The following is an 18834-nucleotide window of genomic DNA, read 5'->3' on the forward strand; positions in this document are numbered from 1 at the left end:
GCAATAAGCAGACAGGTACACTTTCCACTTACATGACCTTGCGAAAGCCTCTGCCTCTATGAGATGCGTTTTGAAGCCCTTGCCTGATTCCCTCGGCTTAAATAAAACATGCAGGGGAGCGCCGCGGGGAAGGGTTCTGAGCTAGAGATACTGGGGGTAAAAAAAAAAAAAAAATGTGTCTGTCAGGGAGATAACAAGCTGGCCCTGGCGTAGTGCTAATTGGCCATTGCGTACGTATACACGCAGAATACTTATCCCTCCTGCCGGCTCGTGGCAAGACCCACAGCATTGCAAATTTTCCCCCTTGAACAGTTTTGCCTACTGCAAAGAGATCTGCAATGAAAGAATGAGAAATGGAAGTAGTGGGGAAACACTGGGCAGTGGGGCTGTAGGGTTAAGACTTCATAACAAGCGCACGGCTTAGATAACATCAGGACCTTGACATGCACACTCATTACCAATAACACTCTCACTGAGTCTTTTGCACAAGTTTCAAGCACAAATCAGACACATTCCAGCCTCAAAAATGAGAAAAGATATTAACATTCTGTTAGCATTTCCGTGCTGGAACAAAACCAGGTATCTCCAAAATAGTAACTTTACAGAAGAAAAAAAAAATATTTTAATGTAAGTCGACAGAAACTGATTTTTTTCCACATAATTTTAGACCATTTCTTTTGGTCCATTCATCATGAAATTCACAGACCATGTAAATGGCAACATGCATTTTTAAACTATGTCAAAAACTGAAAAATGGCAAAAATAAAGACACAACATTCCACAACACTCACACACAACACAACACTCCAGCTGCAGCGATTTACATGTCCAGTAATGGCATATCTGTGCAGCCTGGGGTCTGCTGAAAATATTGAAGTATGGTGAGTCTAAATATGTCATCATAGACCAAAATTACACAATATAAGATTTAAGCAACCTTATAAACTCATCATCATAAGAGTGTGCAGTTGGGGGGTGGGACTATGCACAGTTTGCATGATAAACTGCAGTCTTGTAAATCAAATGTTAATTTCAGGTGCAACATGGGTGAATAAAGCAATCGCATTTTGCGCTGTGCCTGTGCTCACAGGTCCCCTGCTCAGTATGAACGTCCAAATGCTTTTCCTCAGGTTTTGTAAATCTGTAAAAGCAGGTACATCACCAAACTCACTTATATGTGTTTCTACAGAACTCTTTGTATTGGTAATCATTTATTAGAAGGTTTTCTTTTAAGTTCTTATAAACAAAAACAAACATGGCAGCTGGCGAGATAGATGCTCATCACCTCAGAGAACAAAGTAGGTGTTTCTAAATGATCCTGCATGTATTTTCTGCATGTACGCCCTTCTGGAATGTTACCCTTGTGATAGGAAAAAATAAATATTATTATTGATTATTTCAGCATAAATAATGAGATAAAATGTAATGACTAACAATCTGGACATTTGAACTCCATGTAATGAATTATGCTTTGATTGGTGTAATTATTAGTCTTATTGTTCAAAACTTTTGTAAGAATCTTAGAATATTATGTTTATTTAGGAGGCACAGTAGAGCGACAGAGGATGTTGTAGAAACTGGGTATAAAGACTTTTGGAATTAAACCTGTGAAATCTGCAATATTTTGAAAAATAAAAGTATTTATTATTATCAGTGTAACAGACCTAAATAAAGCAGTGGCTTGTCTGTGAAGAGCCCCTTTAACACCAGATTGGAAGCTCATGAACATGTGATGTTTCCAGCTCTTCAACTGGGACGCTAGCAACTCTAAAGAGAAGGTAGCCAACATTTGTGTTGTTATCCATCAAAAAAACGGTTTTTGATTTGGAGAGAAGATCAAACCTGTCGGAATTGATGGAGCGCTCAACTCTTTTTGTTCTAGAGTTTCACAAACATCTTGCATCAAAGGCCTCGGCTGTTTGAAACATTTTTTGCTTTTAAATATGGGAATGTAAATGCTTTAATTAGTCAGTTAGTTACTCATGTTACACGGTTAGAAATAAAGGTTCTGTGCAGGTATATTTTTCGATCATCAAGGTTCAGACAATGTCAATGTTCCCTTAAAGGTACAACAACGGTTTTAAGGCCTAGTTGTGAACCTTAAATAAGTTTTTCCAGGTGAAAAGTTCATATTTGTACCTTTTCATAATATAATGAAACAGAACAATAACAAGTCTGTAGGGGAGACAGGGTATGTGGCGTCAATACAACTTAGAAATCATAATATTAGTGGATTATGGTTCAGTTATGTTCCCTGACTAAAGGTTCTGAGATGTTCTTTGAAGGTGCTGCCCCAGAGACAAGAGGGGTACTGCCCCAGTGACAGTGCTATCTGTATTTCTCAGAGTGTAGTTAGTTAGTTAGGTAGGTAGCACTGAATTGATCCCAGAGGGAAACTGTTTCATTGCAGCAGCATCACACAACACAAAGTAAAAGAACTCGAACACAGACAGTTCTAAAATACACCCAGTATAAAAAGTAAAGCACACTGAGTGAAAGGGTCCCAAGGAATAAGTAGGGGAGGGTGGCGCACAACCTAAAACATTTAGTTTTTGCTTAATAATTAAAAAAATAAAAAAAGTTGGAATAATCATGTTTTTATACAAGAGACATAAACATCTCTGCTACAAATGAACACCTGAACTAGGTGCTACCATTCATGTACAATTCCACCCAAAACGACAGGAAGTGCAGTATCACAGTTCAGCTCATGGGTGGGTTCACTGCAGCACACAGAGGGTTTTCCAACCAAACTAAATTACATATCAACATCTGTAAGACACACAGACAGACCAGTTGACAGATAAACACACACGTCAAATTATACATGAACACTGACATGAAAATCTGTGTCAACATCTGGAACAAAAAGACCAAACTGACATCATTTGTCTTTGTTTACTAAAGGTGTTTTAGCTGTAACGCTGTGTAAGAATTGACTGTGAGGTACGGAGGCTGTACTTAAGCCCAGGTCCACTTGCTGTGAGCTTATCGGCTGCTTCAAAACAGTGTTGAAGGAAACAGGATGGTGATTAAAGTAATATAACAACTCAGTAACCAAAAAACCTCTGTTGAAAAAAATTACTTATATGCCGTAAAAACACACTATTTGGTACAGATCTCATTAAAACACTGGCTAATCTCTCTGAACTTTGGTGGGAGACCATGGGTAGGAAATGTGGTAATGTGGCCAGAAACTGCTGCTGCTTGACCTTCTTTGACAATGTAAAAGTCTGTGTTAAATTGTGCCTCATGTTAGGTTGTTCACTGTGCTTCCCTTTTAAATGTAATACAGTAATATCATTGTCATTGGTTTGTGTTACAAAGCTCTTATGATTGAAGATTATTTAATAACTCAGGAACTGTTCATGCAGAAGTCCAGCTGCTTCTAAGAGTTTGGAAACTTTTTTGTTCAGCTGTGCATCCAGCCAACACAGAAAGAGTTCAATGCTTGCTTTGTGTCTTGTTATACTGGTGATAATAGACATGCTCATTATTCAGAAACGCTCACATTTCACGGGCCTACGTCTGAATGTTCACTCTGCTGGACAATGAATATTATGTGTTTCTGGTAAGCAAAAAAAAGAAAAGTATTGTGTGTATTTAGTATGCAGCACTGAACATGTTTCATTAAAAACATTGTTGTAAAGTGTCCAGTGTTGGGACTGAGGAGACTTCAGCTGGCCCTCAGTGCTGAGGCCTCATCCCAATTTCCACCCCCTCGCTCCACAGCAAGGAACACAGAGACACAAACGAGGGCACAAAGCCACTCAGATCAGATCAGCTTTCGCAGCGCAGAACCTGAGGCGAAGCACTAAAACAGAACAAAACACAAACAAGCAAACTCAGTCAACTCGAGCACAGTTCAACTGGCAGCAGAAATTAAGGTGAACCACCATGAGCAGAGCTGGCATTATGGCATTAATATGAAACGGCCCCGATTTTCCCATGGCTGCTCTCAAAATCAGAGCATTTTACATTCAAAAAACACCCTGAATAAACATCATGGGTCTCCAGCGTCATGAGAGAAGTGTACCTATCTCGTAAACGGGTTACATCAGCAGTTCCTCACTACCAATCTGTGTAAAAAAGCTTATCCAACAGTTCTCAGTGGGTAAAAAAAAAAACTAATTAAAAGGCTTCGAAGAACAAAGACGAAGAGCTACGGAGCTTTCAGGAAAAAAACGCAATTAGAGCGCACGCGAGCCGTTATCAGAGCGGTTGAAAAGGTCAGAACATGTCACGGATTTAATGCTGAGACGACAGACACAGAAGATTCGCCCTCGGGAGCCTTAGGGACACGGTTTCCTTATGTTCCCCAAAGTCAGTTTTTTTTTTAGGTTTTGTTCTTAAAATCCCAAAGCTATATGTTTACTTCTCAAGCAGGCTCGCTCTCTCAACATCATTCTCTCACTTGGAACAATACAGATCTGTACAACATTCATGTTTACATAATAAAGTTATGTCATATTGCATTCAAGCACACGTTTCTAAATGCACAGTGTTGTTCAAGTCTCTGTAAAAGAGCTCCAAAACAGGTACTCTACACAACATGGTAATGCAGGTTAATAGAACAAGATTTCAGACGATTTGTATTAGTCCATTTATCACAAAATGTTTACAGTGGAGCTGCTGTTTCAAATAGAGTCAAACATTATCATTCAGAGTGGTTTGGTGTTTAATGGTTCAGATTTCTTTACAGTGGTGCTGATAGGATCCAGGGGTCACCATGAATACAATACAAATATAGACATTTTATTTACTATCCAAAACCACCAGTGAACCTCCACGAGTCTTCTGAGTTTCATATGGAATGTTGATGATGGGAAAATAGAGAACATGCTCTCTGACTTTGTTTACATATTAACCACTTATTTATGCAGAAATTGATTCTTCCCACTGCTCCATGTGCCCCTTTGTTTTGATCTTCCATGTGCATTTGTTTTGATTTTCTAGTCCTGCCCCCTTGTTTCACGACTCTACCCCTGATTGTTTCCACCTGTCCCTCGTCAGTCCTGTTGTATTTAAGCCCTGTTTTTTCCCCTTGTGTTGGCTTTGTTGGTTGTTATATGCTGTGTTGGATGTTCTGTTCTGCTTGTTCTGTTGAATTCCATCCATCCATCCATCCATCCATCCATCCATCCATCTATCCATCCATCCATCCATCCATCCATCCTGGACTGTTATGACCGTGACCCTGAATTTGCCCTTAATAAATCTCGCTTACTCGCTGCGTCCTTTGGTGGCTGGTCTTTCTGTAACGTGGAGCGAGGGGGCGGACGCAAGTCTTTCAATAGTGTTCTGATTGTTTTGGTATTGGGAAAATACAGTGGTCAACCATTTGTTTTGATAAAATATAGTTAGAAATCTTAAAAGTTCCAAATGTTTCTCAAATGACTTTGAACCAGTTCAGCAGAATCACCCATATAAATAAAGTTTATGATTATTAGCTGTATTAATATTCTAAATTTAGCAGATAACTAAAGTTAGATGTATTCTCTCATGTGTTAATTTATTTTCACTTAGAAAATTAAAAAAAGCATGTAATTTGACCAGGGGTGTTTAAACTTTTGCATATGACTGTATGCAGTACCCTTCTGGAGTAGTAAAGCTTGTATCTCTCTCTCTCTCTCTTTCTCTCTCTCTATGTAGCGATGGACTCTGCCTTGTCAAAGGGGAACCTGTGCTCTGACACAGGAAAGCCCTGTAATCCCTGCCTGGATGCAGCCAAGGCCTGCAACCTAAACGACACATGCAAGAGGCAGCGGTCAGCGTACATCGCCACCTGCAACCGCGCAACACCCATCACACACAACCAGGAGCCGTGCAACCGCAAGCGCTGCCACAAGGCCCTGCGGCAGTTCTTTGAGCGTGTGCAGACGGAGTTCAGCTACCCACTGCTCTTCTGCTCATGCCGGGACAAAGCCTGTGCCGAGCGCCGCCGTCAGACCATCGTCCCAGCCTGCTCTTTCGAGGAGAAGGTGAAGCCCAACTGTTTGGAGCTCAGAAGGACCTGCCGCTCTGACCCTCTCTGCAGGTATGACTCAGAGACACAGTCACAATGCAGAAAGTACAGGGAAGAATCAATGAGTGCAAAGATCATGGCACAAAAGATAATTGCTCTAGGGGACTTTGAGGAAAGGAGTGTATGTTGGCATCAAATCACATATACAGTATGACCAAAACATTGTAAGCTCCTGCTTCTCCAGCGTCTGCTTTGAAATCAAGAGTATTAATTAGGGCTGCACAGAAATTTCAACCATTGATTGTCAGATGAAAATAGTTTAAAATGGCACTTTCGGGCCAAACCTTGTGGCCAAATAGATCAAAAATGAAGTGCCGTCATCTATCAGATCCCTGAATCTGAATGAAAATGAGAAACAGTGATTAAAAAATCTGATTAGTTTTCTTTGCATCTTCTCAAACAGTTCAAACAGTTTACATAGTAGATCAATAGTGAAACATTCAAACACAGTCCAGTGCAGCTGCATTCCATATGCATTCGATTCAAATAAATAATACTGAGTAACTCAATATCTTTTGGTGCTAAACTTTGTCACCTTGGTTTTGAGGGCTGTTTCTGCAAACATATTCATTGGGTAGATTCTGCTGGTGTGGGTTCATGGAAGTAATTATTAACTGGTTGCTTTTCTTTTACATTAACTATCCCAACACTGGTAATATGTCATAGATGGAAGAAATATAGCTTTGCAGTGTATTATTGTCTCCCAGAGGAAATATGTATACATACATATATAAATATGTCTCTATACTGTATATACTGAAAATGTCATACATACATATTCAGTCATTCTTTACCAAAACTCAGTATTCAGCTACAAACATTTGTGAAAGAATGGGTCACTCTCAGGAGCTCAGTGAATTCCATTGTGGTACCGTGATAGGATGCCACTTGTGCAACAAGTCCAGTCGTGAAATTTCCTCACTACTAAATATTCCAGAGTCTACTGTCAGTGGTATTATAACAAAATGGAAGTGATTGGAAACGACAGCAACTCAGCCACAAAGTGGTAGGCCATGTAAAATGACAGAGCAGGGTCAGCGGATGTTGAGGTGCATAGTGCTCAGAGGTCACCAACTTTCTGCAGCGTCAATCGCTACAGACCTCCAAACTTCATGTGGCCTTCAGATTAGCTCAAGAACAGTGCTTAGAGACCTTCATGGAATGGGTCTCCATGGCCCAGCAGCTGCATCCAAGCCTTGCATCACCAAGCTCAATCCAAAGTGACGAATGCAGTGGTGTAAAGCGCTGCCACTGCACTCTAGAGCGGTGGAGACGTGATCTCTGGAGTGACTAATCATGTTTCTTCATCTGGCAATCTGATGGACGAGTCTGGGTTTGGCAGTTGCCAGGAGAATGGTATGTGTCTGACTGCATTGTGCCAAGTGTAAAGTTTGGAGCAGGGGGGTTATGGTGTGGGGTTGTTTTTCAGGAGTTGGGCTCGGCCCCTTAGTTCCAGTGAAAGAAACTCTTAATGCTTCAGCACCAAGACATTTTGGACAATTTCATGCTCCGAATTTTGTGGGAACAGTTTGGGGACGGCCCCTTCCTATTCCAACATGACTGCACACAAGTGCACAAAGCAAGGTCCATAAAGACATGGATCAGCAAGTTTGGTGTGGACTGCGAGCCAGGTCTTCTCTTCCAACATCAAAGTCTGATCTCACAAATGCGCTTCTGGAAGAATGGTCCAAAATTCCCATAAACACGCTTCTAAACCTTGTGGAAAGCCTTCCCAGAAGAGTTGAAGCTGTTATAGCTGCAAAGGGTGGCCCGATATCGTATTAAACCCTATGGATTAAGAAGGGGATTGTCACTTAAGGTCATATGCGTGTGAAGGCAGACGAGCGAATACTTTTGGAAATATAGTGTATAACACCCCTGATTCAGACACTCGACTAAATGGAATAACACAGGTTTGCCTATTCCTGGTCCTGTCGATCTGCCTATTTTGAGCTCGGTCACTGGGCTGGTTTAAAAACTCTAGAACGTTTGTCTCTACTTTAACTGAATTAAGTCTACATTCTTCTCATGTTTAGTTCAGAATTTCTCATTGTTTTCCCCAGATGTTCTTGTTATAGAGTCACGCTTGTCCATGCAAGGCTAGTCCTAGCACTGTTTTGGTGATTACAAACACTGTGACAGGACATGGCGTATAATAGCATGAATGCCATTTTAAACACTGGAGGGCTTATTTATGGTAAATGATGCTCGATAGAAAGCTTGCTGGCTGTGAGGGGAAGCTTGTATGCCTCAGTGCTGGATCTTAAGAGTATAATCAGCAGCAGTGCCTGGCACTACCATTTTGAAAAATCTGCAGGAACAAAATCTGTAGGAATTGACAGGAGAAAGGCACAGTAATACCACATCTTGGGAGCTTTCTGACTCACCCCAGCCTGGGGCAGACTTTTGTTGGGCAACTTCTGTCCTCTGAACTGTGATGTGCCTGAGGCTAGAACAGGCAGAACAAATCACAAGCCTTCTGCAAGCAGTCCATCCTGCCACTTTTTTATGGAAGGACTGTTGTCCTTGTATCTTGTCCTGAGCTCCTATATGATATCATACCATAGCAATAGCCTCGGAATTGCTAAACAGTCACCTAGGATCCCATAGCAACAGCATAGCAACACCTTGGCAACCACCTGGGATACCATAGCAACTGCCAAGCAACACTTTAGCAGCTGCCTGGAATGCCATAGCAGCAGATTAACAATTACTAAGCAATCATCAGGGATACCATAGCAACAGCATAGCACAGTAACCTCCTCAGATATCGTGACAGCAGCTTTGCAACAGCATAGCAACCACTTGGGGTAGAATAGCAATGGACAAGCAACCTCTTAGCAACCACCTGAGATACTATAGTAATGGCCTACCAACATCTTAGCCACCGAATGCAATACCACAGCAACAGCCTAGCAACATCTTAGCAACTACCTGGGATACTATAGCAATGGCCTAGAATGACTACATCTTAGTAACCACTTGCAATACCATAGCAACAGTCTTGCACCACCTTGTTAACCACCTGGGATATAACAGCAGCAATAATTTAGCAGCTGCGCTGGATGCCATAGTAGCAGCCTAACAATTTGCTAAGCTGCCAACTGGGATGCCATAGCAACAGCTTAACAACACCATAATAACCTACTGGGATATCATAGCAACAACTTGGCAACACCATAGCAACCACCTGAGATAGTATAGCAATTGACTAGCAACACCTTAGTAACCACCTGGGATCCTATAGCAATGGCCTAGCAACATCCTAGTAACTACCTGCGATACCATAGCAAAGTTAATTAAGTTAATTCACAAATGTTCATTTTCTGCATAGTTATGTTGTCGATCCTCCACTCCCCAGCCTCCATCTCTGCATGGTAGAATATCATATAAGAGATGGAACCCAAACCCAAAACACTTGTTTAGAAACTGAATCCTCCACCAACACCAGGTCCATTTTTGGAGGGCTTTTTTGACTGTGGCCCTTCTTGTTTGGGTCAAACTGAAGAAATCTCTGAAGAACATGTTACTAATCCCAAAATGTTCCAGCTGCTTCCTTGTAACTATACATTGCACTTCAACCTAAAATATACTCTCTAGCACCTTCCAGAGCCTCACAAAGTCCTCTGTTATCTATTCACGTAAGTAGTACCATATGTGTGATGAGGTCACTGTATCACTTTCATACATCTGTTCAAAGGCAGACTTGGCATTATCCCTTGGTTCTTTATGAAGACAAACTGTAGTCTACCATTTTGGCCTGCTTAACCACTCTTGGTCTTGCACGGTCAAATGTGTCTCAGGCTTATTATGTACTAAGGCTTATTATTCATTAGCTACTAGGACTTCATTGCAAACTGGTTGAGCTTGTCTTAGCTAAAAGAAGTGAGTAATAAACTGTGGGCCTGGGGTTAAGCATGTAGGTGTGGAAACACAGTTCCATTACTTACCACTAGCATAGAAGTGATACAAGTTACTAATTATTTCTGCATATATCTGTAATGAGATTACTTCACTCATTCCTATAAAAAGTCATCATATTACTTGTTGCTTTACTTCTATGTTACTCTCTAAAAGCTCTCAAAAACTTGCCCGGGCATTAAGAGAGGAATATTTTCCTCTTTTTAGCGGCAGACAGTTCAAAACCAAAAGTAAAATAAGTTGTCCCCAGACATGTGTTCTCATTATGAGATAATGCATGGCCCCTGCGAGACTAGACCACTTCAGCTTTATATGCATGTGCCATTTATCCTCCTTCTGCAATGAAGAGTCACACCTGCATGCACTGTAGACTTTGAGAAGAAACCTTCACATCCCTCTTGAACTTCTAATTATCAAGATGATTCTGTTTGTAATTATGATTGCCTGAGAGGAGGTTAATCTGAACTCTCCCAGGATTAATCCCACGAGGAGGTTAATCCCGACTCTTCTACAGAGAGCGCTTGAGTCTTAGGAAGGTACACTGACTGAGCAGGAGGAACAAGTACATTTGTAAATGCTCTGTTACCACATGAACACAGTAAACCGAGTGGGCATCGGTCTATCCCAGTGGATATATGTGTGGTTCGCATGCAGACCCTCAAAGACCCCAAGTACTGTTGTCTAGCCAGCTCAGATGTTTCCCTTTGAGTCCATTTAATAGGAGTAGCCATATATTAAACCGAGTAAACCCTTTTACATGCTACAATCTTATAAAAGATGGTTCTACAGGGGTTCTTTGGTAAAGACAGTGGTTCTGTTTAGACCATGACCACTCAAAGAAGCATTTGCATGTTTAAATGGTTCTTTGCATGGTGAAATGGTTCTGTAATGCCTGCCTGGATGCAGCAAAGGCCTGCAACCTAAATGACACATGCAAGAGGCAGCGGTCAGCGTACATCGCCACCTGCAACTGCACAACGCCCATCACATGCAAACATTTTTGGTATGTCAAAGACGTAATGGTAATTACACACAACCTACACAGTTTACATAATGTGAAGCTGCAAAATCAAAATCACAATTTACACAACAAGAGGCTGCAAAATCAAAGTTGAACCTCTAAAAAAGATGCTTTCACACTTTCACATGCGGTAACATTGAACTGGGAATATACTGTACTGTAGTCATAATTTGAAGGCTTTAATACTTACACTCATATGACTTAAATGAGTTTAAGTGGGTTTAATACGATATCGGGCCACCCTTTGCAGCTATGACAGCTTCAACTCTTCTGAGAAGGCTTTCCACAAGGTTTAGGAGTGTGTTTATGGGAATTTTGGACCATTCTTCCAGAAGCGCATTTGTGAGGTCACACATTGATGTTGGAAGAGAAGGCCTGGCTCGCAGTCTCCACTCGAATTCATCCCAATTCATCCGGTGTTGTATTGGGTTGAGGTCAGGACTCTGTGCATGCCAGTCAAGTTCTTCCACACCAAACTTGATGATCCATGACTATATGGACATTCCTTTGTGCACTGGTGTGCAGTCATGTTGGAACAGGTAAAGTGAGTTTCATATTTATGCTTACAAGTTTTTTATGAATGACTGTGGCAGTAATGAGTTATGTATACACTGTAAAGAAAAGGTTTTAAGTTAAAAAGGTTAGTGTTTGGGCTGCTTTAACATTGTGAGTTAACTGAATTTCAAATACTAAATTAACAGAACAAATTCTGTGTTTTATGCATCAACTTATTAACTGAAGTTTAAATTACAAAATGGCTTCATTTTGCTTTTATAGGATTGTGTGAATACTAATGGTGATGCTAAAACACTAAAATGACATGTATATTTTAGACTGAATGACCAGTGTAGTAGTTAATGTTTGCTAAACATTCTGTTGTTGAAAAAGCAGATTCAGCGCAGTCTAGTTTGTGGGACAGTTTGAGGCCATTCTGTGGGCCAAAATATGTACAATAGTCTCAGCATGAAAATAGATTTATCAACAAGATTTAAGATAATTTCACTTGCTAAGATATCATTTTTGCAGAGGTGTTTATGTTACTGCAGAAAAAAATAGGCAAGACTGAGAGTTATTTTACCGGGCCTGAGTTTGCTGTGTTATGAGGTGAAACAGGTAGAGTGAACTCCATGAACTGCCCTCCACTAACAATCAGTTCCTGCTACTTTCTCACCACTGACTGGCTGCTGTCCTTGGTGCTGGTCCATGGCCACATGCCAAAGTCTTGATGTAAGACAGAGAGGCTGTGCACGTGGTATGAGTAGGTCTGGTGATATCTCCGGTCAGCCAAGTGTTACATCATCTACAGTACCGCAGACACTGTAGAAAAGCTTATCTACAGCTGCTCAAACTGTTATCAAACCACCTGATTGCAAACACCGCCTTGCATGTTAGTGTTCAGCAGGCAGCTACTGTCACTAGTGTTATAAAACATCTTAAATATTTTTATTTAAATTGAATTTGTAGTTGATCTTTTACGTTTATTTAGAATATTGTTTGATTTGTTTTATTGTTATATTGTTCCTTTTCACCTCATTACTTTTCATCATTACTTCATTTTTCAGTTTTTTTTTTGCTTTTAAATTTTAATGAAAATTTTTAATTAAATGTAATAATAAATTAAAATCTACTAAAATTGATTCTTCTGTCTGTTGTCTACTCTCACTCTTCACTCTCTGAGCAATTTTGAATCAGTAAGTTTCTCTAGAACAGAACATTTCATGTCAAACCTCTCTATTTAGTACTCTACCAACTAATTATGCAATTAATTAATCAATGTTTGATGGACGTTTGGGAATCAGAATGTGAGTTGGGTTTAGGATTCATTTTTGTGTTGAGCCTGTAGTTTTCAAATGATCTGCATAATTAAATGGTTAAGCTGTAAATGTGTCGTTCGTGGTTTGGTGTGAAATGTTCTGTTCTAAAGAATCTTCCCAAGTCAGAATTTTTCACAGCGGTGGTGATAGGAACCAGATGTCCATCTCCAAAGACTCCCTCACAGAAAGTTATTACATGATATGAATGATATGAGTCGCGAATACACTGCCTGATGCCTGGCGCATTGTTTTCTCATAGTTTTGAGAAGATTTTGGGCCTAAAATGCATTTTTACAATCTATTCATGGTGGATGCATGGAGGGTGTTGTGAGACAAAATAGTCCCCAAAGAAACATTTCACTAATTTATGCAGCCATTTTGCAAAATTGGTGGAATGTCATTTTAAGGTGAAGATTAGAGATGGATTAAGATTAAATTAACAGATGTTTAGTTGAATATAAGACATAATTTAAGACATACAGGCATCTACACTGAGCTTTATCAGAGATTGTGGGAAAAATAAAAACAAAACATTTCCAATGCACACTGCGGCAAACAGAGTTAAATCATTTAATCCTTTAAGCAATAACACGAGAATGCAACTTCATTCCACACAGTTCCCATAGCGTTCCCGACTTCCTGGCGGCAGAAGTCAATGATTGATATCACACAAACCACCATAATCCTCGCAGTCTATTAGAAACAGTAAGAATAGCTGTTAAATTGAGTGGAGAATGTTAATTAGCCAGGTCCGGTGAGCTATTAGAAAATCAATTGGCTCTGTGTCAACCGAACTATTCCCCCCAGAGTCCGCCGTGTTCAGGCCCACGCGGCTAACGTATCATTCAGCAGCCATCTCCCGCTCACTATACCACACATTTCAGTCTTTTCTGAAAGCATTATAAAACATTTTGAATGTCAATGTGACAGTCACAATTATAGTGCATTGGTATGAAGCAAAATGTCAGTTTGGTCCAGCATGACTCACCTGCTGTCATTATGTGTTGGTATTTTTTATTTTTTTTGATGTTGTTTTGGCTTTGATGACGAACTTCTGGTCTAGGGAACAATTTCCTCCACCAGGGGATTAATAAAAAAGTGCACATTCATTTTTTTTCTGTATTTATATTCAAGCTCGGTCTTTGTAGCACATATTCCGGATGTGCTCTTCATACCTCCGAGGTGAGAGAGGCTGGGCTGCAGACAGTTTGTCCTTGTAGAGAGCATGATTAATAAGTGCAGGGCAGTCTGCAGGCAGCATGCTGGTCCCTAGTAGGCCGACCTCAGTCTCAGTCTGTAGAAATCACCTTGCCCGAGCCTGCAGTGGGACACTGGAGGACATCCAACCTTGCTGCCTTCCCAAAGCCTGCAGGCACAGAAATAGTGAGCTACAGTAACACAGGGGGTTTGACAGTCCCTCTCCAACAATTTCAGAACAAAGACATACACAGTCTGAGTTCATCCCTTTTACTTCCAGTCAAAATGTCCATTAAGTTATTTATTTTTCAGGAGATATCTCAGAGGGGACCACCAAAACTGTTCCCATCAGATAAACAGCACTTAAAGCTTTCATCTTTGAGAGAGAGGAGAAAATCAAGCTGCTTCAGATCTGAAAACATCCACAGGTGCTTCGGTCCATCCTTCCACTGTGAGAAGACAACTCAGCACAAACGTCTGGAAGCATGTGTAGCTGTCAAGAAGCCTGACTGAGAAAAGGAGACAGACACATCAAACAAAGAAGCTGAACAAGGGACTGACCACCCCAGAGTGGAAAACTGCAGAAAATGATCAACCAACTTCTAAGACTGAACTTTGGAGGTGTCCAAAGACACACTGATTTCTTTGACAAACTGAAAGTGACACACACACACACACACACACAAACACACACACACATACACACAAACACACACACACACACACACACACACACAATGGACAAAAGTATGTGGACACCTAATTATCAAGTTCAAGTGATTCAGTCACACTCATTTCAAACAGGCGGATATAATCAAACACATAGCCATGCAGTCTCGATAGATAAACACTGGCAGTAGAATGGGTCATATTGGTGAGCTCAATGATTTTAAACATGGCACTGTTATAAGATGCCACCTCTGCCACAAGTCAGTTTGTGAAATTTCTGCCCTGCTGCCAGACAACTGTACGTTAAGTTAAGTGATACTTTATTAATCCCACAAATGGGGAAATTCCACCTCCACATTTAACCCATCCGTGAAGTGAAAAACCACATACACACTAGTGAATAGACACACACACTAGGGGGCAGTAAGCACAGCGAGCGGTGGGCAGCCCTATCCACGGCACCCGGGGAGCAATTGGGGGTTAGGTGTCTTGCTCAAGGACACCTCAGTCATGTGCTGTCGGCCCTGAGGATTGAACCCTAACCTGCAGCCCACGACTGCCCCCAAGACTCTATCTGTAAGTGCTGTTTTTGCGACAACAATAGCTCAGCCACAAAGTGGCAGATCACTCAAACTCAGAGTGAGGCCGCCGAGTGCTGGAGTGCACAGTGCTTGTCCTCTGTTGAATCACTCACTAAAGAGTTCCAAATTGTCTCTAAAAGCAAACTCAGCAAAAGAACTGCACATTTTGAGATTCACAAAACTGCTTTCCATGGCTGAGCAGCTACACACAAGCCTAAGATCATAATGCACAATGCTAAGCTTCAGACGGAGTGGTGTGGAGCACGCCGCCACTGGACTATGGAGCAGTGGAAACCTATTCTGTGGAGTGACGAATCACACTTCTCTATCTGGCAGTCTGATGGATAGTCTGAAACAATTATGCCAGGTTGAAAAATTCAAAATAAACCTGAATGATGTAATGAAAGTAATGAAATCTCATCCCTGCAACACTATAAGGTCTAAATATAAATCTGTAAATAATGTGGTTTTGGTAACTTTTCACAATCTCAATCTCTGAGTATTTTAAGGCTATATATATTTTTATAATATTTATATATTTATTTATAAATATTTATATATTTATTATATATATATTTTTGCACTTAAATATTTTGCACTGAAACACGTTGACAGCTACAAAATATATTTTGTGTTGGTTCACATTCTCACAGTTTACAAGGAAATCAGGAATGTGAAGAGATTCAACAGTTAAATGTAAGAAAACTCTTCTACGTAAAAAAGAAAAAAAATTAAATATAACATGTTGCGGTGATGAAAATTGTCTTTAAGATACAACATGAACTCCTCAACTGTTTTGCTGTACCATATAGAGCTCCAACTCATCTATTAAAAGATATGAATGTAGGTTATATCAGTGATGATTATGCTGAGCTGTTTTGAGGAGGTTTTGTGAGAATGACCCTTATTAAGGGACTGAAATGTAACCAAAGAAAGTCACAAAAGCAAAACAGTTTTTTTCCTTTGGAAAATATATCTTTACATTGCAAGTACACACAGTGACTTGGTGAGGAGAGAAATTCTTTACTTCCCTTTCTGCCTTTGCCACTCTGTCTTTAAAAAACGTGCTTTTGGAGATTAATAATCACATTGGTTGAAAATATTGGACACTGTTTTTTATTCTCTCTTAGAAAACATCTGTTTGAAGCAGCAGTCTTTGTTATTTTTTTTTCATGGTGTCTTTTTGATATGTCTTTTTTCATGTCACGCCCGAGTACACATTGGCTGGGATTTATCTGCGCCTCTGACATCAATCGGTCAGATCAAAACTGTTTTGATCAGGCAAACAAACAGCCGAAGCCCGAGTGTTAGTCGGGCTGCTGGAACCTCGGAGGGAAGACTGTCCCGAGCTTTGATTTATTTCAGGTGACACAAATCTTCCCCTGCTTTAGATTCAGTGGGTTTCTGGCCTAAATGAGTGGACTTGTGAAGCGGCGAGCTCCTCCAGGCTCCAGACTCCTCTGAGCCGTTAGTCTTCTAGAGCAACGCTGGCTTACAAAGTCTTTGAAAAAAGCTGGAGGTAGAACCATCGCAGGGTTCTTCAGCTTGTCCCTGCAGGGAAACCTCATTTTGTTTGTCAGATAGAACGCTGTCATATCATATTCTCATCACATCTCAGGGATTATACAAGTGTGGTTTGGTGGGAATGCATGGCGGAAGGGCAGAAGTATTAGAACCTGCAGATTTTCTGACGCTTAATCCTATTGCTGTGGTGCACCATGCTTGGAATTGGAACTGTGAGATTCATTACCCACTGCAGCCTCAGACAAAAGCCATGTGATGTCTTTACATATCATTATCAGTGCTGTTCTGCTGGAGCACTAGAAAGAAGTGTGGATGGAAATTATGTACAATCCCCGAAGTGAGCAGGATTTTCATCTTTGGCCTTCGTAGGTCAGTGAGCAAAACAGCATTTATTGTAAGGATTGCTTGATATGAAGAAAGCTGCAGTTGTTTGTTTTATCTCAGCATGGCAGCATCTTTGTGGAGAGGTGCGAATACTTTCTCACAGCGTTTTCACCACATATTGCTCGCTAGCAGCTCACCACACAGCACTTCATACACACAGAGACAAAATAGTCCTAGTTTATATGATAAAGGTGGAGGGAACAAATATTTGATTTGCTTATATTCATTAAAATATCTAAGCTGATTTCTATTTGGAATGGCCACTAGGGGGTATTGCAGTGCAAACAGTAACATTAAAAATATATTTAAAAAAAAACAACAACAACAACAAACCTAGCCAAAAACAGTCATGTTGAGGAGCTAACAATACACTGTATAGTATTATACACAACACACACACACACACACACACATACACACACACACACACACACACATCTTCTAAGCCGCTTCTTCTTCTGGGTCGTGGGGGGTGCTGGAGCTATATAGTATTGTACCACATCATATTGTATCATATATACAATTTTGGCCAGTTATTAATTGATATTAATTGTAAGCCAACAAGCCTAAAAATGAAACACCCATCAATCAATCAAGCATACAATGGACACTTCCTGTTCTGAAATCTGATTGGCTGAGCTTTGTTCAAATGTCATTGTAAAATGCTTGATATACCCACACTTTCTCTCATTTGCAAAAGTATGGGCGCCCCTGGTCACATTCCACATTGTTGTTGATTTTTTGAGTGTAAAATCTCTACAGAGACACACTTCTGCACATTTTAATACACTATTACTGTCTATTTGCTGAATTTAGCACAATGACAAATAAAACAAAATGAGGCCTGTGCAAATGTGATGGCACATTTTATATTTTTGCTTTTATGTTACTGGCATGTTGCACTGTGTTCACACCAGCAGTAAAGTGATGCTGCAAGGTGTCCAGAGGTCATTCATTTTCAGTAAGCGCTGGCAATTTCTGGCAATAGGAGGCAGCATGAACCCTTGTGGCATGAAGAGGGCGGAGTCAGCGATGCAATAAATGTTATACGAATTAGGAAGAGTGAAACAATGTGGCAAACACCAATGGGAGTTGAGCAGAGTAGTACATGCTTTCTCCTCCACTGTGAAACACGGTAACACTTTCTATGAATGTCACGTTTGTAAGCATCTATAAACACATTTATAATATGTTAAACCAAATCAAATCACATTTATTGTCACATCACATTTACACAGGTGGAAAGTGAGTGAAAATCTTGCATAGGCATCTTATAGAATTTAAATACAAAAATATATATAAACATCTAAGAAGGAAAAAAAAAAAAATATATATATATATACACACACACCGACTATGAATATACACATGTACACAATATACACTAGTACATTGTTGTATTACTAGTCATAATGCATTCATACCGCACTATAAACATGGTTATAAATCTTTATAAAAATGAATTACACTGAATTACACTTTATAGCCATGTTTATCACATGTTATGAATTGTTAATATAATGCATTATAAATAGTGTTAATAACATGTTATACTGTCCATGCCAAAGACGTCAGTCCCAGCTTGGAGAGCATAAAGTAAAGACAAATACAAAGTTTATTTATTCCCTGAGATTTGTAATACTTTGTTTCTCAGTGCTGGTGCTGTTAGGGCTGCATCTTCAGGGCTTCAGTCCTGAA

The 18834-nt window shown here is 40.2% G+C and overlaps 1 protein-coding gene across 1 annotated transcript in view; it reads left to right on the forward strand.

Moving 5' to 3' along the window:
- The window catches only part of gfra2b (GDNF family receptor alpha 2b), a 107614-nt gene that overhangs the window by 49501 nt on the left and 39279 nt on the right, over nt 1–18834 (forward strand). The window contains exon 4 of the mRNA XM_017711204.2: nt 5653–6037. Within this exon, the coding sequence (XP_017566693.1) occupies nt 5653–6037 (385 nt within the window). The remainder of the gene's footprint in view (nt 1–5652; nt 6038–18834) is intronic.

This window comes from Pygocentrus nattereri, chromosome 18 (genome assembly GCF_015220715.1).
Source record: "Pygocentrus nattereri isolate fPygNat1 chromosome 18, fPygNat1.pri, whole genome shotgun sequence".
NCBI classification, from domain to species: Eukaryota; Metazoa; Chordata; class Actinopteri; order Characiformes; family Serrasalmidae; genus Pygocentrus; species Pygocentrus nattereri.